The sequence below is a fragment of the Panulirus ornatus genome, chromosome 19 (assembly GCF_036320965.1).
Source record: "Panulirus ornatus isolate Po-2019 chromosome 19, ASM3632096v1, whole genome shotgun sequence".
NCBI lineage: Eukaryota > Metazoa > Arthropoda > Malacostraca > Decapoda > Palinuridae > Panulirus > Panulirus ornatus.
The window spans coordinates 59,477,370-59,499,278 of NC_092242.1; the positions used below are offsets into that span (position 1 = coordinate 59,477,370).

A 21,909-nucleotide genomic window follows, 5' to 3' on the forward strand; every position below is an offset into this window, starting at 1 on the left:
TTCCCTCCATTAAGTATGACCTGGAGACTGGTAATATTCTCCCCATTAAGTATGACCTGGAGACTGGTAATATTCTTCCCATTAAGTATGACCTGGAGACTGGTAATATTCCCTCCATTAAGTATGACCTGGAGACTGGTAATATTCTCCCCATTAAGCATGACCTGGAGACTGGTAATATTCTCCCCATTAAGCATGACCTGGAGACTGGTAATATTCTCCCCATTAAGTATAGACCTGGAGACTGGTAATGTTCCCCCCATTAAGTATGACCTGGAGACTGGTAATATTCTCCCCATTAAGTATGACCTGGAGACTGGTAATATTCTCCCCATTAAGTATGACCTGGAGACTGGTAATATTCTCCCCATTAAGCATGACCTGGAGACTGGTAATATTCCCTCCATTAAGTATGACCAGGAGACTGGTAATATTCCCTCCATTAAGTATGACCTGGAGACTGGTAATATTCCCTCCATTAAGTATGACCTGGAGACTGGTAATATTCCCTCCATTAAGTATGACCTGGAGACTGGTAATATTCCCTCCATTAAGTATGACCTGGAGACTGGTAATATTCTCCCCATTAAGTATGACCTGGAGACTGGTAATATTCTTCCCATTAAGTATGACCTGGAGACTGGTAATATTCTCCCCATTAAGCATGACCTGGAGACTGGTAATATTCCCTCCATTAAGTATGACCTGGAGACTGGTAATATTCTCTCCATTAAGTATGACCTGGAGACTGGTAATATTCTCCCCATTAAGTATGACCTGGAGACTGGTAATATTCTCCCCATTAAGTATGACCTGGAGACTGGTAATATTCTCCCCATTAAGTATGACCTGGAGACTGGTAATATTCCCTCCATTAAGTATGACCTGGAGACTGGTAATATTCTCCCCATTAAATATATCCTGGAGACTGATAATGATATATGAAGAACAATGAACATCTTAAACAGACGAGTTCTTTCCTCACCGTTATGTTTGCCTGGTTCTCGACATGTCTGAATAACAAACGTGGAAAACACTCTCCTTCCATTCTGGCTCGGGTGGAGCTGTGTCGCTGCCTAGCGCAAGCCGGAGTCTCCCTCATTCTTACCATGATAACACAGAAGTAGAAGTAAACCGTCTACTGACTTTCCCAGAGGTTATCTTGAAGAATTAAAGACAGCAAGAAAAATTGCGAGTGATGAGCATGATCATAGTTAAGGATAAACACATTCACTAAATTAGTTGTCAGACAGATGGATTGTTGTGTAGTGTGTGTGTGTGTGTGTGTGTGTGTTTAACGGTACCAGCAAGGCAGAGGCGAACGACAGTTCCTAAGGCATGTAGTTAGTTCTCCAGGGATGTCCACTTTTCGTAGAAAAGAGGAAAATAAAGGGCGCTGTCATCCCCCAGGGGAAGGTAACCTCAAGGGCCTCCCCAGGGGAGTGCGACCTGAAAGGCAATACCCAGAGCAAATAGTGACCACAACAACAGCAACTACGCGCACTAACTAATCACGCCACGCATACATTCCTCTCTCTTAATCCTCTTTGAGTTATTAGTTGTTGCAAGATCGATATGCGACTGGCTTTCATCCATCGATGAGCACATTCATTAGTTACGTGAATATCTCATCAGTTTTCGTCACAGAGGTGGTGGGCGTGGGTATGGAGGCTGGTGATGCGGGAGTTACCAGTGACCAAGTTGTGACGGTGTTCGGCCATGTGAGGCCGACCAACGCAACATTTTTGCCTTGCGTACTTCTGCAGGCAAAGGGTTCAGACACGCGACTCCGTCGACGGTAGTAGGGTTTCTGACTTGCAAAATCTCAAGGTGGTCAGCAAGGCTTGATACATGAATTTTCCCAGCATCAATAGAGTTTCCAACATTCATTTGGGTGAGAGAACGAACCCTGTTGCGCAGATGAACAGCGCACAACAGAGGTGGGCGCCCGAAAAGTTAGTGCGTGTAGATTCTGTTGCTTTGAGTCTCAACATGGGCTCTTAGTTTTACGAGAGAGAACGGTGGCATTTCAGTACATTCGAACCCACCCACAAGCATTAGTTCTTGAATGCATACGCAGCGCATGCATGCACAAGACAGAGGAGAACTTACCGATAGAGAGAGCTATCATATGCTTTTCCGCGTTCGGGACGATCTGCAGGTTTTCGACGATGCTCCGGATGGGGTTGAAGGTGTTCTTGGCGTAGATGGAGGAGCTGACGTTCCACAACTTCCTATCACGCATTGTCACAAAGGTCTTCCCCGGGACACAGCTGACTTACAGAGTAGGAGAGACAAGCTGGGAGCTGTGCTGTGCCTTAATGTCTCTTATTACGTCTCTATATCTCTTGGTGAAAATGAAGCGTTTCACTCGGGTTTCTGTGTGACAGAGTTTGCGGTCTTTTTAATTACCGGTATTACAGTGTGACACAAGATAATAATATGTTATTGATTGGTACAAATCACTTGACAGAGCGTAACACTTTCATGGTTTTAGAAGTAATAATGATGAACCAATTTACTGTATGAACCACTTCTTATTTTCTTATAGACCTCGATGGATTTGTCCAAACTGCAAGAAAAACTTTTGGTTGTATAACGAGAAGCCGGAGCCTGACTGACAAAACCAGTCTGGAAGCTGAGAAAAGTAACCGCAGTGTTAAGACAAAATGTGTATATGGATAGAAAATGATATATAAATGTATATACGTTCGGGCTCTCTGGGTTAATTGCACAGTTAGCAGAGAGGTGCTCGTTCTGGTGAAGTGAGGCTGGGGGAACCTTGTTGTGTGCGCGGCAGCGGGGGGAAGGCGTGCGTGGCGACCTGCAGCGGGTACCTGACTGACTGGCCAGCAGCCACCTCCCTCACACTTTGGCCTCTTCCAGACCTCCTCACCCTCCCTCTCTGCTCGAATAAGACCTCCTCCCGACCCCCTCAACCCCTCCCCCCCCCCCTTTCTCCCTCGGCCATCATCCTGGTTCGCGCTCGTATTATCCCGATACCAGGCATCGTACGTCCTAACACTTTCATGACTCGTAACTCTCGATTCCCTCATGGTAACACAGCCACCTACCATTGGCTGCGTGGCCATCAACGCTACCAGATCCTGCCAGTGGACGCCCTTCACCCCCACCGTGACGTGGTAACGACTGCGCAATAGAACTCACTTTAAGTGCAACCCTGCGATCATACACCGACCTTCCCCCACCCCCTTACCCAGTAGACAGCTAGCGCTCCATGGAAACAGTTGCATCGTCACAGTAGACCAACCCACCCCACCCTCATGACCCAGTACCGAATATTCATTTTGGACCTGTGGGCAACTCTATATGTTTGTTAGATGCTCTTTAACGGTTCATATATATATATATATATATATATATATATATATATATATATATATATATATATATATATATATATATATATATATATATCGTAGAGCCTCGTACCAGGGGAACAGGAGTAATGCAGACGAATATAGGCCCTGGTAACGAAGGGGGAGGAGGAAGAAGGGGGGGCCACCAAACCAGTAATGACGTCACAATCGTATGCCATGTCTGCCGGCAACAGCTGACCCGCCTAACCTGGTCGCTCGTCCTTGGGCACACATGCTTCTTCCTCCTTTAACTGTACTGGCGTTATTTTTCACTTCTTGCAGCTCAATAAATGTCAAAAATACTATGAACGACGAAAATGAGGGAAAAGATTGTTATATATTCCTTTAAGTGTAAACGAACTAAAATATTTCCCCTATGGCGTCATTGGGCGTATGTCTTGTGATTGGTCGGCCCAGAGGTGAGGCGGCCGAGGTGCTCGCTCATTGGTCCGGCCACCGCACACACCCCTAGACGGGTACGAATCGGAACGCGCCATCGCTTGGGGTATCTGGGCACATTCTCTTCAGTTAAAGAAATGTTTGTCTTCATTTCATAAACTTTTCACAATTCAGGAGTTACCATCTTTGTAATAATCTGTGATTACGTTGCTCACCAGAATGCGACGCTAGAAGGTAGATTAGCAAGACTTGCCTCCAAGCATCGCTAATTTACACAAAGTGAAGGTGAACTTGTTGGCCTGCGCCATGACCAACGGCGAATTTTATTTAAAAAAGTGATTGCAGAAATAACTTTGTCACCCGTCATAATTATGGTGTGTGACATTGACATTTGGCAGTGATCTGGCTGGTGGTGTTGCTGACATTGGTAGTGATGGCTGGTGGTGTTGCTGACATTGGTAGTGATGGTTGGTGGTGTTGCTGACATTGGTAGTGATGGTTGGTGGTGATGCTGACGTTGGTAGTGATGGTTGGTGGTGATGGTGACGTTGGTAGTGATGGTTGGTGATGATGGTGACATTGGTAGTGATGGTTGGTGGTGATGGTGACGTTGGTAGTGATGGTTGGTGGTGATGGTGACATTGGTAGTGATGGTTGGTGGTGATGGTGACATTGGTAGTGATGGTTGGTGGTGATGGTGACATTGGTAGTGATGGTTGGTGGTGATGGTGACGTTGGTAGAGATGGGTGGTGATGGTGACATTGGTAGTGATGGTTGGTGGTGATGGTGACATTGGTAGTGATGGTTGGTGGTGATGGTGACGTTGGTAGAGATGGGTGGTGATGGTGACATTGGTAGTGATGGTTGGTGGTGATGGTGACGTTGGTAGTGATGGTTGGTGATGGTTATTAATAACTTTCAACTGGAAATGACCGAGCCGTCCGTAATGAACATGATTTCATTCACTTTTTTTTTTTAATGGTACTACAGATCACAATGCAGTTTTCTGTAGCCATGATTTTTATGACGATATTTTTCATGGACGCGTTCCTTCATTTGACTCGCGTTCAACTTTCACCTCTTCCCCCCCACAAGAATCTATGCAGATATGACGCACGCAAGGCGAAGCGTTTCTCCAGTCCAAAAGGGAGTGTGGCTACTTCTCTGCTTTCGTTACATTCTCCGCTCCGACAATACTGAAGCTGTCTCAGATAGTGAGAAAGGCATCTCTCTCTCTCTCTCTCTCTCTCTCTCTCTCTCTCTCTCTCTCTCTCTCTCTCTCTCTCTCTCTCTCTCTCTCTCTCTCTCGTACTCTCACCCCGTCATTGTTGATCGGTTAGTCTTGTCCTGCATGTCATTTGTACTCGATGTTTTCTTGTTTGCTCTGCGTATCGTTCCGTCGAACCTTCCTCTGGTAACCCAGATTTAGTTACGATACCCCGTGGTGGGGATTGAAGGGTTGGGGGTTTGGTGGGGTGATAAGCGTAGCCTAATTATATCTAACGTGTCTAAAAATCCTGTTCGTTTCTCTTTCTTCGTCTTCTTACCACTCTCCCGTCTCTAGTTCTATAATTCCACCAGTGAGCATATCAAAACATACCTCGTATCACCGTAACATCTGATCTGTCATAGTCCCTCCCGTATTGCACAAATTAGTACACCGTTTTCTTTAGAAGCTAAGAGCCTTGTTTAGACGACGAAGGTTCTTCTTTCAACAGTTATTCTTGTTGTGATGGGGATTGATTCGTCCTTGCTTAGAGTCCTGCTAGTACACTTGGGGCTTTTCTAGTTGTGCATGATTTAACGGTGTCATATGGAGAGCATCCCGGTGTATCGTCTCCTCCAATCTGACCTAAAAACGTATACTCACTGTTGCTCCGTCGCGCTGTTCGTTCTCTGTTCCTGCACTGTGGTATGATCTGAAGAACTTGCTACTTGTGTGCCCCCACCAGGAGCCAGACCACGCAATACACAAGCTACTGTCGCATGGTTACCTGTGTGACCGCTGGCAGCTCAAGCGTGGGCAGTATGATGTCTATTTCTTTCCTTAGGCGAATAAACTTTGAAATGTTTCCTTTCCATTTCTTTTAACAGCTGTGACCTGACCCCTCGATAAAGACAGGTTTCCCCATTTCTTCTTCTCTCGTTGCTTCTTTGCCCGACGAATTACGTGGAGTGTAAGGAACCTAATCATGTCCTAATCTACCAGATGTTTGTCTTTTGAAGATCGTCTTCTTTTCTGTTTGTTTTTCTGCCTCCATCATCCTCTTGCCATCCTCTCACGTCAATTTCATAAGCCACATTGCAATTCTCTTTATATATATATATATATATATATATATATATATATATATATATATATATATATATATATATATATATATATTGTTACGAACATGTGTGTGTGTGTGTGTGTGCCAACATGTACGGGTATATATGTATGTGTGTGTGTGTCTTTGTACTCATGGTGTAAGTGATATTTTAGGGCAGGACGACTGAGGGGACAACGGGACCATTAGGCCTGCTGCGTTCCCACACCTCTGGAGATTCCAGATGGCCGCGCGGCCAGTTAATCACAACACTTAGACCTTTCATCCGAGGCACCAGATCAAGTTGGGAGGTCAGCCTACGGCCTCCTGTACAGCGTCGTCGCTGTCAGGACAAGAGGAGGTTGAGTTTTAGGCAAGATGTGGGACGGACTTAGGATCCCTCAGCCAACCAGCAGTTTCACGGATAACCCCTTTTCCAATCACCGCCGGACCTATGGCCGTCCAGTCAAGTAGGAATGGCACTTAGGAGCCACCCTCCTCCAATCACAAGTGGACCTTAGGCCCATAGCCAATCAAGGGTAGCATTATGGGGTAACAGCGCGGACGCAAGTCGTTCCTACTAGTAATAGAAACCTCTGACACCCGCTGAGCCTCGATTCCTTCTCTAGCCCAGCGAGGTAAGTGGTTTTCCCTCTGTTCCAAAGCCCGTAACCCGAATGAAGTGCGCAATTTAGATTCTACGGTGTTGTACTCTCTCTGTCATTTAGTTTCGAATGTCATAGAGTATTGTAACTTGTCATAGAAGTGTCTAAGAATAAGCGTACCTCGCATCATGTTGTCGAAGATAAATTGTCATAAAGGAAAGAGATCTCCTGGTTTGAAATCTTGCCTGGAATGTTAAAATCATGTTCAGTGTTAACGTAAATGATTTGTGCCTGATTCATGTGTTTGTTATTTTGTTCTCCTTAGTTTTTCATTGTAAGCAGTTTTAATGCTGGAAATATATATATATATATATATATATATATATATATATATATATATATATATATATATATATATATATATCATCTATTTATTTATTTGGCTTTGTCGCTGTCTCCCGCGTTAGCGAGGTAGCGCAAGGAAACAGACGAAAGAATGGCCCAACCCACTCACATACACATGTATATACATACACGTCCACACACGCAAATATACATACCTATACATCTCAACATATACATATATATATACACACAGATATATGCATATATACACATGTACATAATTCATACTGTCTGCCTTTATTCATTCCCATCGCCACCTCGCCACACATAAAATAACAACCCCCTCCCCCCTCATGTGTGCGAGGTAGCGCTAGGAAAAGACAACAAAGGCCCCATTCGTTCACACTCAGTCTCTAGCTGTCATGTAATAATGCACTGAAACCACAGCTCCCTTTCCACATCCAGGCCCCACAGAACTTCCCATGGTTTACCCCAGACGCTTCACATGCCCTGGTTCAATCCATTGCAGCACGTTGACCCCGATATACCACATCGTTCCAATTCACTCTGTTCCTTGCACGCCTTTCACCCTCCTGCATGTTCAGGTCCCAATCGCTCAAAATCTTTTTTACTCCATCTTTCCACCTCCAATTTGGTCTCCCACTTCTCCTCGTTCTCTCTACCTCTGACACATATAATATTCTTGATTTGTTTCTTCCTCTGTTCCTCTTTTACGATAGTTGTTATACAGAAGGGGAGGATTTTTTTTCCCTTCCCACCACTCCCTCACCCTGATTCACCTTCCACGTGGGACATGCAGGAGGAACGTGGGTAGTGCTCCCTCTCCCAAGATATAGTTGCCTTACCGGAGGAAATGTCTTGTTTCTCCTAACTTCTTCTTCTTCTCCCCAGCAAGAAAGACTTTCTCAATTCCTTCAGTCTGGGGATCGATTGACTGGAAACTTGGTTAGGCATGTAGTGACCTTTGGTTCAAAGCGCCCTCACCTATTATATGCTTCGCTAATTTGAGTCTCAAAGGATCTTATGGTCAAATAACCCAGAACTTACTTATATCATAGGCCGCGGGGCTTTGTAGTGTCAGTCACTGTAGAATGGAACTCATGACGGGGCCCAGTTGGGATCTCATGACAAGCCCTGATGGGATCTCTTGCGAGGGAACCTGAAGGAACCATCTGACGAGGGCCCTGAAGGAACCATCTGACGAGGGACCTGAAGGGACCTCATGACGCTGTGACCTGGAGACGTTTGGTTGCGCATACAGAACAAGGACCATCCCGTCCTGCTGAAGTAGTCCATATGTGGTCTCATTAGAAATCAAAGACCCGTTCTTTGACGTAGACGTAGCACTGGGTGGAGAGGAGAGGAGAAGATTGCTTCTGTCTCTGTGTGTTCTAGCGATCCATAACGGAGCGTTTTGTCGAAGTGACATAAAAAAACCAGTAGTATAAACAGGATAGCAAAAGTAGAAGGCATCTCCCCATTCATCTCCGCCTCCGACTCAACCCGCCGGCAGGAGAAAGAAGAGTAAGACATACCCATGCCTTGGGAATTTTATTGGAAAGGTAGACTACAAGAATTTCCGTACCAGTCTTAAGAAACGTGATCAGCGGCTGGGTCCTGGAAAAGGACACAGTTAGTGGTAAGGTGGATGATCTACGATCTCAGTGGTATATTTGTCTGGCCTTTGAGGGTATCACTCGTCTTTGCCACTGCGGAAGGTCGTTCATTCCAGTGTTGAACCACTTTGTAATTGCCACTGCGGAAGGTCGTTCATTCCAGTGTTTAACCACTTTGTAAGTGGTAAAAAAAAAAAAAAGAAATAAAGCCTACCTTGCTATTACATCTTCTTCCTCTTATCGTTATAATATTATTTCTCGTCACTGAATTTCTTTTGAGGTTGAAGAAATTTTCACAAGTGTTGCCGAAATGATTCATCTCGGAGTTTCGCTTTCTTTAGAGAGGATAATTCCAGCTCTTAATGTCTCCTCTCATACTGTTTTTTCTTTTATTTTTCAGAATTTATGAATTAGTTTGATTACTGGTTTTTGAATTCGCGCTGGGTCACTCGCCTTTCATCAGGTCACGAGACGAGAATTGAACACTGTCCTCCAGATGAGGTCTGGCTGAGGGCTTTAGAAAGGGGCGAGTATCGTATCACTTATTTTGTAGTTTATGACGTCAGTTTATCTAACATCCTATTGACTTCATTGTACGCAGTTACTCGCTCTTTACCATGTTTAAGGTCATTGTCAATATTCACTCATCACCCCAAGGTCCTCTTCATTATACAGGGTGTCCCAAAAGATGTACTCGCTTTTTGACACCCTATTACTCACTATTTTTTTTTCAGATTTGAAGAAAGGAGAAAAAATTCAGTGAGTAATAGGGTGTCAAAAAGTGAGTAAATTTTTTGGGGACACCCTGTAGTTTTTACCAAGCATTCGTTTTTTTTACTTATGATGTGTCCCATTGGCAACAAAATGCGTTGCTGTGCATTGATTATGTTGAAATCCATCTCTGCCAAGTCTGTATCCACTCTGCCGGAGGATCTACATCCCTCTGAGTCTTCAGGCAGTCGACTTTCCTTTGAGTTGTTTGGGTTTTTTGATAATTCCGTGTCCGGCAAACCACGAGATTCCGCTGGTAAGTCGTGCCTCCAGGGCGTTGAAGTAGATGATGAAAAGACTAGGGGTTCCAGGACAGAGCCTTATAGAACTCCACCAAAAGCCAGTCTGATGCTTCACCATCCACGACCACTCTAGTGTTCCCTTTTTCTGAGAGCCAGTCTGCTATCCACACAAACATTTGATCTTTACCGTAAGTTACTTAAGATTTACTTGAGTTACTTACATAAGTTACTTAAGATTTACCTGAGTTACTTAAGTTACGTAAGTTACTTAGGATTTACTTGAGCTACTTAAGTTACGTAAGTTACTTAAGGTCTACTTGTCAGTCTATGATGTGGTGCTTTATCAAAGGCTTTATGAAGGTTCAAGCAGGTAACACCAGAGGGTATTTTGCATTCCCAGTTATCTTATATATGAAAAGATGAGTTCAGCTGGATTCGTTGAGTATGATCTTCTACCCTGGGAGCCATGTTAATGGGTGGTTTATTAATCTATTTTACCAGTACGAGTTTAAGGAACTTGTCTCTAATGTTTCTCTTTGCCTGGAAGCTAAGTAAAGGTAATGGGAAGGCAGTTCGAAGCTCATTTTCTATCTCCTTTTTTTTTTTTTTTTTTAGGAAATTGATGCTACATGAGCCAGCTCGCAGTCACTAGCTTCCTCGCCTTCCTGCAATGATTTCTTGAATATTTTGGCGATCGGAGAAGCTGTTCATTGCCAGCTAACTTCTCGCAGGATTCTAGGGGGAATATCTGTGGGAGTTATCACATGGACCAATTCAAGTGTTCAGATTGATCTTATTATCAAAGTTCTTCGTCACACTGGATGGTTTTATATCCACCCCGCCCAACTCCCACACCCACCCCAACCCTTCACCATCCCCCGAAGTGCGTTCATCGCCTGTGGTAAGCTAGAGGAATTTTTGATGGCAAAACCCGAGTCGAAACCCCTTTTTTTTTCTTTTAGAAATGAATGTATTTAATTTCATTGTTACTTGTTAATTTGACATTATCATCTGATAACGACTCGGTAGCCCCCTTGAATTTTCTTTCTTGCTTGTGACGTTTTCACTGAATAGGATAGATGTTTAAGGTCCTTAGTCATTGTTGTGAGAAGTACAGTTTTCAAAGGTTTTCATACTAGTTATGATTGTTTTTGATCATCATCCTGCAATCTCCCAGTGTAAGCCACGTCACTTAGATACCTCTGTAAGACTTTGTTTCACATTTAATTCAGTCATTAATTTCTTTTTGTTCATACAACTTAGCTTCTCATTTATTTTTTTTTTCTACTTTTCAACATGTACCGCACGTCTGTACGCCTCCATGTATATCCGTCAGTGTGTGTGTGTGTGTGTGTGTGTGTGTGTGTGTGTGGTGTGTGTGTGGCTACGTCACCCCGCGACCTCGGCCACCTGCAGGGGTCACCATCGACTCTGGTACCTACGCACTGTCTCATCGTACCCTCGCTGACTCATCACGCGAGGGGCAAATGAAGGTTGCGTCAAGAAAGAGAGAAAAAGGAAAAAACCGTTCCTTCGCTGCAGTGCAACGCTCCAGTGAAATCACCGTCACTCTCAGCAGACGTTGTGTAGCAGAGGATGCCTTATACCCCAACCACCACCAGGTGGCACCACTTGGTGCTTGTGTCCCTCGTGGTTCTCTCTCTCTCTCTCTCTCTCTCTCTCTCTCTCTCTCTCTCTCTCTCTCTCTCTCTCTCTCTCTCTCTCTCTCTCGATGGTGTGGTTAGAGGGAGAGTAGGAAGAGATGGCGACAAAGGAAGGAATAGCTTGAAGTGGAAGAGAGATGAAGTGTGTCCAGGTGTGTGGTGTTTTTGTTTTTCTGTATGTTGGTGATTTTTCTGGAAGGGTGTTTTTAGTGCCTTATCAATATACCCTTGGCAGACTAAGGGTATGAATGTAGAGCTGTTGTTGCTTGCTGGTTTGCGTGAGGAAATTTGCTAAGCTGGGCAAGGCAGCGTTCATAGTAGACATCGACAGATGGCTGGGGGCTCCTTTAAGTGCCGTGAGGCTCCGTGGTAAGCAAGGATGTTCCACGTTTGTGCTCACTGTCGATATCTCGTCTGCATCATCGTTGTCCTCGAGTCTCTGTCGGATTTGCTTTTACTGATTCTGTGAAGTTTGATGTCTTGTCTTGTGTGCTGTTCTACGGTGTTTTCAACGTAAGGGTATTTCTCATTTGAGACGAATTGTAAAGCCTTTATTTTGTATGCTCCATATCTTCAGCATGCGTGGTTTGCATGCACGGTGAGTGAGTGTAGGGGAGCTGGTAAGGGCAGAAGGATGGTTATTATTTTTTTTTGGGGGGGCCCTCTCCATTTGGTGCCAGGTACTGTTCAGACGGGGATCTCGTGACGTTAGTGTGTTAGCCAGGATTTGGCAGCTCCTCTGGTGCGCTGTCTTGTTCTCGTGCACCATGGCCTCGTTGGGTTACTTGTCTCTAGTGCCACTTACGTTAATCTGTTCATGTTTGTTTTTATCTTCAAGTCCTTTTTTTTCCGGGGTTGGTTTAGTCCGGTTGCCTCTGACTGTGCTAAACGAGTTGAGTTGTGTGATACCGTTCTCTGCGTAATGTCATCGGCGTAGAAGATGTCCATGCTCATGGCGCCAGCTGCTTGGGGAATGTCACCTGTGTAGGTTATGAAGAGTGTTTGTGATAGGACGTTGCCCTGCGGTACCTCGCTTCACAGATAAAAACTTTGGTAACTTTGCAAAATTGAGGATTCCTCCAATGCGTTGGTTGAGACAGTTCCACAGTCGTCATTTTGTGACGTCTGCCATGCCTAGTTGAAGCAGTAGGTGTTGTAGGCCATTAGCTCACAGTTTTATCAAAGGCTTTGATTGTCTTCCCCGGTAGGTAAAGGCGTCGCTCTTTCTGCGTAAACCGTCAAGCAGATGGGGGTTGTTGATGGATCAGCTTCTCCCCCTTTCTCCACCAACACTGGTGTCCCTCCATCAACAGTGGTGTCCCTCCACCAACAGTGGTGTCTCTCCATCAAAAGTGGTGATCCTCCACCAACAGTGGTGTCCCTCAAGGTTATGTCCTTTCCCCTACATTTTCCCTCCTTCCTGTCAACGATTTCCTTTCTTCTACTATTAACTAAATGCACTCATAGGCTGACGACTCAGTATTGCATTTCTCCCCATCCCTCAATTCTGTTCCTTCTTCTCTCACTCGATCTACATCTCGTCTCGACACAACTTCCTCGGTACTCTCAGACTTGGACAGGATATCTCATTGGGTTAGAATAGATCTGGTCAAGTTCAGTGCCTCCAATACCCATTCCTGCCCATCTCTCTATCGGAAATTCCTCACAACTTTCCTCATTCTTTCGACGGTTCTGTAATTCCGCTTCTTAATTAAGTGAACTTACTTGGTATTACTGAAACATCCATCCTATCTTAGAAACCCCACGTTCCAGAAATAGCTAAGTCTGCCTCTAAGAAACTGGGAGTCCCGTTTATTTGCAGAAATGTCTTTCCTTCCGAACAGTTTCTCTGTTTACACAAAGGATTGATTCGTCCTTGCATGAATAACTGCTTTCACGTGAAGTCTGGGGTGGTTCTAGCTCTGCTTTCTTACTGGACATAGTTGAATCGAGGTCCGACTTTCAAACTCTCTCAGGCTAACTTGAAACCTCAACCCGCTTGTCCTACACCGCAGTGTCGGTTCACATTCCCTCGTCTTTAAGTCCTTATCTTTTGTTTTTGCTTCCGAAAGCTGGCTGCATGTGTGCCTCCCACCACTAATTAGACCACACAATACTCGGCAAGCTGCTGCGTCACATAATTACTGTGTGGCTGTTGGCAACTCAAGGATGGGCCGTTTTGATAACTGTTTCTTTCCCTTCACCTCGAAGCTTTGGAACTCTCTACCTTCTCATGTCATTCCCAATAACTATGACCTGGCACTTAGAAAAAAAAAAGAAATGACAAGTTTTCACTTGCTCAAAAATCCGTAAATACTTTCCCTTTGTCTCCTCTATAGGCCCGGCTTTGATGTGGTCTTTTATCAACGTAAGAAATAAAGAATTAAAAGACAGAATAACGTTTGTGACGTAGCAGGATATGAAACAGTGCTGACCAGCGTCTCTGACCAACGTATCAAAAACACAGCAGGAAGTCCCACTACTACCCATATATCATGTCTGTGGAGGTCGAGTCCACCTTAGCTGTGACGCGTGGCAGTCCATGATCTTACTTATGAAGGAGGGATCGGTGTGTCTGGTTCCTAGTCGCCCCCCGCCGCCCCTTTTAACGGTACAATCTGGCTTTATTGTTTACCTTGAGAGACACGCTCGCCCAGCATCCTTGCCGGCCTCATCAGCCTTCCAGCCCAATTTCTTTCATTTTTTCATGTATATATATATATATATATATATATATATATATATATATATATATATATATATATATATATATATTCCTGTGAGTCCACGGGGAAAATGAAACACGAAAAGTTCCCAAGTGCGCTTTCGTGTAATAATCTCATCATCATGGGAGACACAAGAGAGAAATATAACAGTCTTCGTCTCTTCGATGTATATATATATATATATATATATATATATATATATATATATATATATATATATATATATATATATATATTGTCTTTTTCCTTTTTTTGTTACGAACTCCTGTCAAGAACGTCAGTTATATTTGTTACACACACTGGATAACGCTTCTTTAACGTTATGGGATGAAAGCAAACACCAGGGTTAAATCTACATATGATACAAGAAATAAGAGTACAAGATAACAAAGCAGATTAATCGGGTACAAACACTTTCGTTAACAGTGAACATTCAATATTCCACATTGTACATTCCAGGTAAGATTTCAAACCAGGAGATCTCTTTCCTTTATGGCCAAGTCGACTGTAAAAGCATGATACAAGACACTTTCGTTGTGCAACTGTATGACAGGTTGGGATTCATCCTTACACTGAGACCTGACATGACACAGCATAACACCCTACCATCTAGGGCAGCGGTGGCTACGGGGTTCGAAACAAGGGAAGCCTACATTATCTCTCTGGGTACGGGACTGCTGAAGGAAACAGCAGGTAGATGTTGTTGTTGTTAAGATCGCCGGACCTGTTGGTCGATACCGCATCCCGTCAAAAAGCAGCTACTAAGGATCTATTCTTTGTTGCAAATATATGGTTAATTTATGAGCCCACTACCACGTTGCCTCTCAACAAACATGGGATCAGCTACAGTCATGATCTTTTAAAGCAAATTTTAACGCGTTCTTGGATCCAAATGTGCTTGAAGACAGAGTTTTGACTATATACCTTGAATTTGCTTCCTAACCTCTAAATACTTTCACCAGTGCTTCCACGAATCGTTCGTGCAAACTTGAATATTTGTTTCCCGGAGTTGTTCAAACCCAGTCAATATGAGAGTTACTCATTCTAAAATGACGTTTTCTATGTTTACTACGATTATATTCTTTTCTATGAAGTGTCGCTGGAAGCCTTACTATTATAATTGTAAGTTGTGAAATATCTACCTGTAAATTCAGACATTCAAATACCGGTTGTTATTTTTGTGTTCTTGATTGTTGCAAGCATTCAGTGTTGTGAAGGTGAGTGTGAATACGAAACGACGTTCTTCACTTCACCGTTAAGAAAAGCAGTTACTGCCAGACGGGAAAATGAGACATTTTCTGGGATAATTGTATGAAATCCAACCACTCTTAAGTATAAGATATTATGAACATCTCTTTTTACGTTAATCTGGCATATACTGGAAATATGTTTATTGGTACTACTACACATGATTCTTCCAGAATGGTTTCCATTGCCCCACTTTGCGACAGTCAACCACGAGACAATACTTTAACACGATACCATACGTAGATACCATCTGAGGGACTGTTGATCATAACGCTCAAACAAACAATTAAACAATCAAGGCTTTAGGATCCTGCACGGCGACTGCGGTGCTTACCTGAGCAGTGTCTTGCGCTCTTGCGTTTGATTGCTATCTCTTCTGATACACCAGAAGTAATGTAACCGAATAGTAATATTCATTTACATTAGCCTTAATGTTCGATTTCTCAGTGGTAAGGTCGGTTTGAGCCGTGCAGGCCAGTGCTGTTGTTGACGAAGTCAGAATGGTGCACAAACCTGACCTTCTCCTGCAGTGAGAATGATGATGTGTCATCATTTGAGGTTCTTACTCAGTGGTGCCTTCCAGAATGTTGATGGAACACGTCAGGTTTCGTTTTGTTTGGTCAGGCCAGTTGTAAGTCTTGGTTGTGGTGATTTTGACTTGACTACTTGTTTGAATACGTTGAAGAGTGTCAAGATGATTTTGAAATAACTTGATTTTCACACATACACATGAGAGAACTAGGCCAGGTAAATTATCAGGTGAAATGTCTGCTGGCTGGTCTTTCTTAGGGATAACTATCAGGGAAGTGCATCACGGGGACCATGATGGAAGTTTCCCGGGGTAAGGCAATACAGCTGTCAGATAGGTAATGTGTAAAGAACCCTGGGGGAACAATAGTGGGGGGACGAGCCTTGATGCTTTCATGATGTACTTTCCTAGAAAGACCAGCCAGCAAATATTATCCCTTGATACTTTAAAATATGGCCTAATACTACAACTATTTTACTGTTAAATTTCCTTATATATATATATATATATATATATATATATATATATATATATATATATATATATATATATATATATATATATATATTTATATATTACCCCTGGGGATAGGGGAGAAAGAATACTCCCACGAATTCCCTGCGTGTCGTAGAAGGCGATTAAAAGGGGAGGGAGCGGGGGGCTGGAAATCCTCCCCTCACGATTTTTTTTTTTTAATTTTCCAAAAGAAGGAACAGAGAAGAGGGCCAGGTGAGGATTATTCCCTCAAAGGCCCAGTCCTCTGTTCTTATCGCTACCTCGCTAATGCGGGAAATGGCGAATAGTTTGAAAGAAAGCAATATATATATATATATATATATATATATATATATATATATATATATATATATATATATATATCCCTGGGGATAGGGGAGAAAGAATACTTCCCATGCATTCCTCACGTGTCGTAGAAGGCGACTAAAGGGGACGGGTGCGGGGGGTTGGAAACCCTCCCCTCCTTGTATTTCAACTTTATAAAAGGGGAAACAGAAGAAGGAGTCACGCGGGGAGTGCTCATCCTCCTCGAAGGCTCAGATTGGGGTGTCTAAATGTGTGTGGATGTAACCAACATGAGAAAAAAGGAGATATAGGTGGTACGTTTGAGGAAAGGAACCTGGATGTTTTGGCTGTGAGTGAAACGAATCTCGAGGGTAAAGGGGAAGAGTGGTTTGGGAATGTCTTGGGAGTAAAGGCAGAGGTTAATGAGAGGACAAGAGCAAGGGAAAGAGTAGCACTACTCCTGAAACAGGAGTGGTGGGAGTATGTGATAGAGTGTAAGAAAGTAAACTCTAGATTGGTATGGGTAAAACTGAAAGTGGATGGAGAGATGATGGGTGATTATTGGTGCATGTGCACCTGGGATGAGAAGAAAGATCATGAGAGGCAAATGTTTTGGGAGCAGCTGAGTGAGTGTGTTAGTAGTTTTGATGCACGAGACCGGGTTATAGTGATGGGTGATTTGAATGCAAAGGTGAGTAATGTGGCAGTTGAGGGAATAATTGGTGTACATGGGGTGTTCAGTGTTGTAAATGGAAATGAAGAGCTTGTAGATTTGTGTGCTGTAAAAGGACTGGTGATTGGGAATACCTGGTTTAAAAAGAGAGATATACATAAGTATACGTATGTAAGTAGGAGAGATGGCCAGAGAGCATTATTGGATTACGTGTTAATTGATAGGCGCGCGAAAGAGAGATGTTTGGATGTTAATGTGCTGAGAGGTGCAACTGAAGGGATGTCTGATCATTATCTTGTGGAGGCGAAGGTGAAGATTTATAGAGGTTTTCAGAAAAGAAGAGAGAATGTTAGGGTGGAACTGCAGAAGCTGGTGACTGAGTTTGGTAAAGTGTGTGAAAGAAGAAAGCTGAGAGTAAATGTGAATAAGTGCAAGGTTATTAGGTACAGTAGGGTTGAGGGTCAAGTCAATTGGGAAGTAAGTTTTTTGAATGGAGAAAATCTGGAGGAAGTGAAGTGTTTTGGATATCTGGGAGTGGATTTGGCAGCGGATTGAACCATGGGAGCGGAAGTGAATCATAGGGTGGGGGAGGGGGCGAAAATTCTGGGAGCATTGAAGAATGTGTGGCAGTCGAGAACATTATCTCGGAAAGCAAAAATGGGTATGTTTGAAGGAATAGTGGTTCCAACAATGTTATATGGTTGCAAGGCGTGGGCTATGGATAGAGTTGTGCGGAGGAGGGTGGATGTGTTGGAAGTGAGATGTTTAGGACAATATATGGTGTGAGGTGGTTTGATCGAGTAAGTAATGATAGGGTAAGAGAGATGTATGGTAATAAAAAGAGCGTGGTTGAGAGAGCAAAAGAGGGTGTTTTGAAATGGTTTGGTTACATGGAGAGAATGAGTGAGGAAAGATTGACCAAGAGGATATATGTGTCAGAGGTGGAGGGAACGAGGAGAAGTGGGAGACCAAATTGGAGGTGGAAAGATGGAGTGAAAAAAAATTTTGAGTGACCGGGGCCTGAACATGCAGGAGGGTGAAAGGCATGCAAGGAATGGAGTGAATTGGGACGATGTGGTATACCGGGGTCGACGTGCTGTCAATGGACTGAACCAGGGCATGTGAAGCGTCTGGGGTAAACCATGGAAAGTTCTGTGGGGCCTGGATGTGGAAAGGGAGCTGTGGTTTCAGTGCATTATTACATGACAGCTAGAGACTGAGTGTGAACAAATGTTGCCTTCGCTATCTTTTCCTAGCGCTACCTCGGACTCATGAGGGGGGAGGGGGTTGTTATTTCATGTGTAGCGAGGTGGCGATGGGAATGAATAAAGGCAGACAGTATGAATTATGTACATGGGTATATTTGTATATGTCTGTATATATATATATATATATATATATATATATATATATATATATATATATATATATATATATATATATATGTATGTATGTATACGTTGAGATGTATAGGTATGTATATTTGCGTATGTGGACGTGTATGTATATACATGTGTATGTGGGTGGGTTGGGCCATTCTTTCGTCTGTTTCCTTGCGCTACCTCGCTAACGCGGGAGACAGCGACAAAGCAAAATAGATAAATAAAATAATAATATATACATTTATATATCGATGTTATTGGACTCTGCCTGATGAGCAGTAGATGAAAGGAATTTTATGTTATATTAGATACCCCGTAAAATCTTGTTTTCTATAAATAATTTTAACACAATTTTCTATAGTTAAATTTTATATGAACTTAGCTATTTGGCGTCCATTAAAGCCGACCACCTCTACCTGTATCAGTTTAACTATTGTTGGCGGCAAAATTTATTAACCTGAAATGTATAATGAGCGTTCGTTAAAAAGATAAGTGGTAAAGAGCAACATTTATTATAATAGTTATTGTTATTATTATTATTATTGTTATTATTATTATTTTATTATTATTATTATTATTATTATTATTATTATTATTATTATTATTATTATTATCATATTATTATTATCATTATTATTGATACTATTATCTTGGGGATAGGTAAGGAACAATACTGCCAGCGTGTCTCCTTGTCATAAAAGGTGGCTAAGGGAAGCAGTAGTAGGGGGCAGGAAACCCCTCATTCTTGTGTTACTTTACAAAAGTAGGAATAAAGGAATGAGCCAAGCGAGGATGCTTTACCTTTGCAACTCAGTCTTCTGTTCCTGACGCTACCTCGCTCATGCGGAAAACAACGAATATGTACAAATGATATCATTAGTATTAGTGTTAGCATCAAGAGTGTAGGAACTATTTCCAGACTGATGTTGGCAAGGATGAACTTGGATTACGAATTAAGTGCTCGTGCGCCTGGCAGCGAGAGGAGTGAAGAAGAGGAGCTGACTTTGTGCATCAGCAGTTTTGATGGAAGGGATCGAGTAATGGTGATGGGAGATTTAAATGCAAATGTGGGTGATGCGGCGTTTGATGCTACAACTGTGGAACATGGGGTAACCAGTGCCAATGAAATTGGTGAGGTGCTTGTCGAGCCGTGTGTGTGGGGAAAAGGACCGATGATTGGAAATAACTGGATTGAAGAAAATTGTGCATACGTGTGTATACGTGGTTGAGTGGTGCTCGAGGTGAAGGGGTATTATTGGAAGTATGTGCTGATTGATCGTGTTGGACGTGAATGTGTTATTAGGAGCAGGTTGTGGGATATCTGATCACACCTTGATGGAGGAGAGTGTCAAATTGTGTAGAGGTTGTAGGAAAAGAAGGAATGGATTAGGTGGATGGAGGATGGTGAACGCGGGTGATCCCGGAGGAGACACTTGTGTGTACAGATACCAAGAGAGATATGATCGAGGATGGCATAAAGGAAGGGTAAACAAAACGAGGGGAGTGAGCGAGGAATAGAAGGTAATTAAGAGCAATGTTCACTCGTGTCCTGGTGAATAGTTTGGTGAAACGGGAAAGAGACAGTGTAAGTCGAAGTGTGGCGGAGTAGCTGGAGTGGATGGGATTGCACTTCATTATCTCAAAACTGGAGATGATTGTGTATTTGGCTACAGGATAGTGTGACATTGTCGGTTCCCAAGTGTCTTAACACAGATTTCTGAAGCTTATTGCGTGCAAGAATATACTTAAACTGAGGACGCTCACTGTGTCCCAGCCTTATTACGTTTACTTGGGTCGAACACCATCAGACGTGTACTAGACCAACTTTGGAGTTTGTTTAGGTTCCCTTGTAAGTGGATGCAATCCTCCTTGCTTTTAATTCCCCTTATGACCTTGGCGTCATTCACAAGCATATTTAGATAGGAGTCCAACCTTCCTGACAGGTCATGCTCATCAAGCTGGAAGACGAAGTTCTTTATCTTTTAGATAAAAGGTTCAAAAAGTCGTACAATACACAGTCCACATACGTCTCCGTTTTGTAACACTCGTAGAAGTCCTGTAGTATGGTCTTGGATGACCTATTTCTTCTTTTAGATCAAATGTTGGAGTTTTTCTTGAAGAGTTTTAGGTATGTGGTTGTGCCTCGCACCAGAAAACGAACCAACCTGCCTTCAGGGAGGATCGAACTCCCGGCCTCTGGTTTACTAGACCAGCGCTCTAGCCACTGAGCTATGAAGGCATATTAATCTCTGTGCTTTATGAGTGTTAGTAGATAGAGTTTTACAATCCCGTTGCCGTGTCTCTTACCCTCACACATATATACATACAAATATATTTTCAGCGTATGGTATGTGTGTGTATATATGTAATTACCTATTTGCACTGCACTCAAATAAACTTTTCAAACTTTTGTATGCTGTCCACATTCACATTTTTCATCAACGTGAGTTTGATTACTGTTCCTGTGTCACGTGGAGGGGGGGGGGGGGGGGGATAGAGAGGTTTACACTCGTGTTGTCCCGTACGTATGAGTAAGACTCGACGTTTGAGCCGCTGAGTTCGTTCCACAAGCGGGACCAACACTTACCTCGTCGCTAGCGTTATCACGTCCTGTGAGGATCGACACCCTTTGTCAGATTACGTTAAGGTTTGCCGTCATGACATGTTCTCCTCGTAGAAGCCGTGTAAGATTCTGTAGGATCGGATCGTAAGCAGATGTTCGGACCTCGAGTAATTAAGATGTTTTAAGGAATACAGCTGTTGGACACGGAGTTATATAGCATCAGTTGCATATACCTACCGTGAGAAGAGGAAAATTTGTCATTGAATCACGAATGATTTAGGTATCAGACATCATACAAACATGCTTAACAACTTGGACACAATAATTCACTCATCATACGATAAAGACATCCATTGTTTCAGCATAACTGCTAAATACCTCAACCAATTGCCTTTATTATCTTTTACATCCATTTAGTCCATTGGCCTCTCACTCTTTCACCCTAATACGCTACCTCAGCCTAGCATGCCTTCTGCTGCACTCTCGCCTCCATCTAAGTAGACCAGAGTGTTTAAGTTTAATGTTTTTGTCCCCTGTCAAATAACGTCGTCATTAGGCCATTCGGTCTTACGTTCTCTGTCCTTCCCATGTATCATTGTCCTCCAGTACATAACCTCGTCATAGACCACCAGGT

The 21,909-nt window shown here is 43.1% G+C and overlaps 1 protein-coding gene and 1 non-coding gene across 4 annotated transcripts in view; both read right to left on the minus strand.

Moving 5' to 3' along the window:
• The window catches only part of LOC139755549 (tyrosine aminotransferase-like), a 95,542-nt gene extending 92,449 nt beyond the window's left edge, over positions 1 to 3,093 (minus strand). Inside the window, exons 1-2 of one of the 3 annotated variants that reach the window (XM_071673995.1) lie at positions 3,075 to 3,093; positions 2,113 to 2,379 (exon numbers count right to left, since the gene is read on the minus strand). In XM_071673995.1, coding sequence (XP_071530096.1) covers positions 2,113 to 2,245 — 133 coding nt within the window. In that variant the 5' untranslated portion in view covers positions 2,246 to 2,379; positions 3,075 to 3,093. Of the gene's footprint in view, positions 1 to 2,112; positions 2,380 to 2,709; positions 2,885 to 3,074 lie in introns of those variants that run through there. The other 2 variants (XM_071673994.1, XM_071673993.1) reach the window with 2 other exon arrangements.
• Positions 3,094 to 20,878: 17,785 nt separating this feature from the next.
• Positions 20,879 to 20,951, minus strand: TRNAT-AGU (transfer RNA threonine (anticodon AGU)). Its single transcript has one exon. It is a non-coding gene; the product is annotated as a tRNA-Thr (tRNA).
• Positions 20,952 to 21,909: the final 958 nt, after the last annotated feature.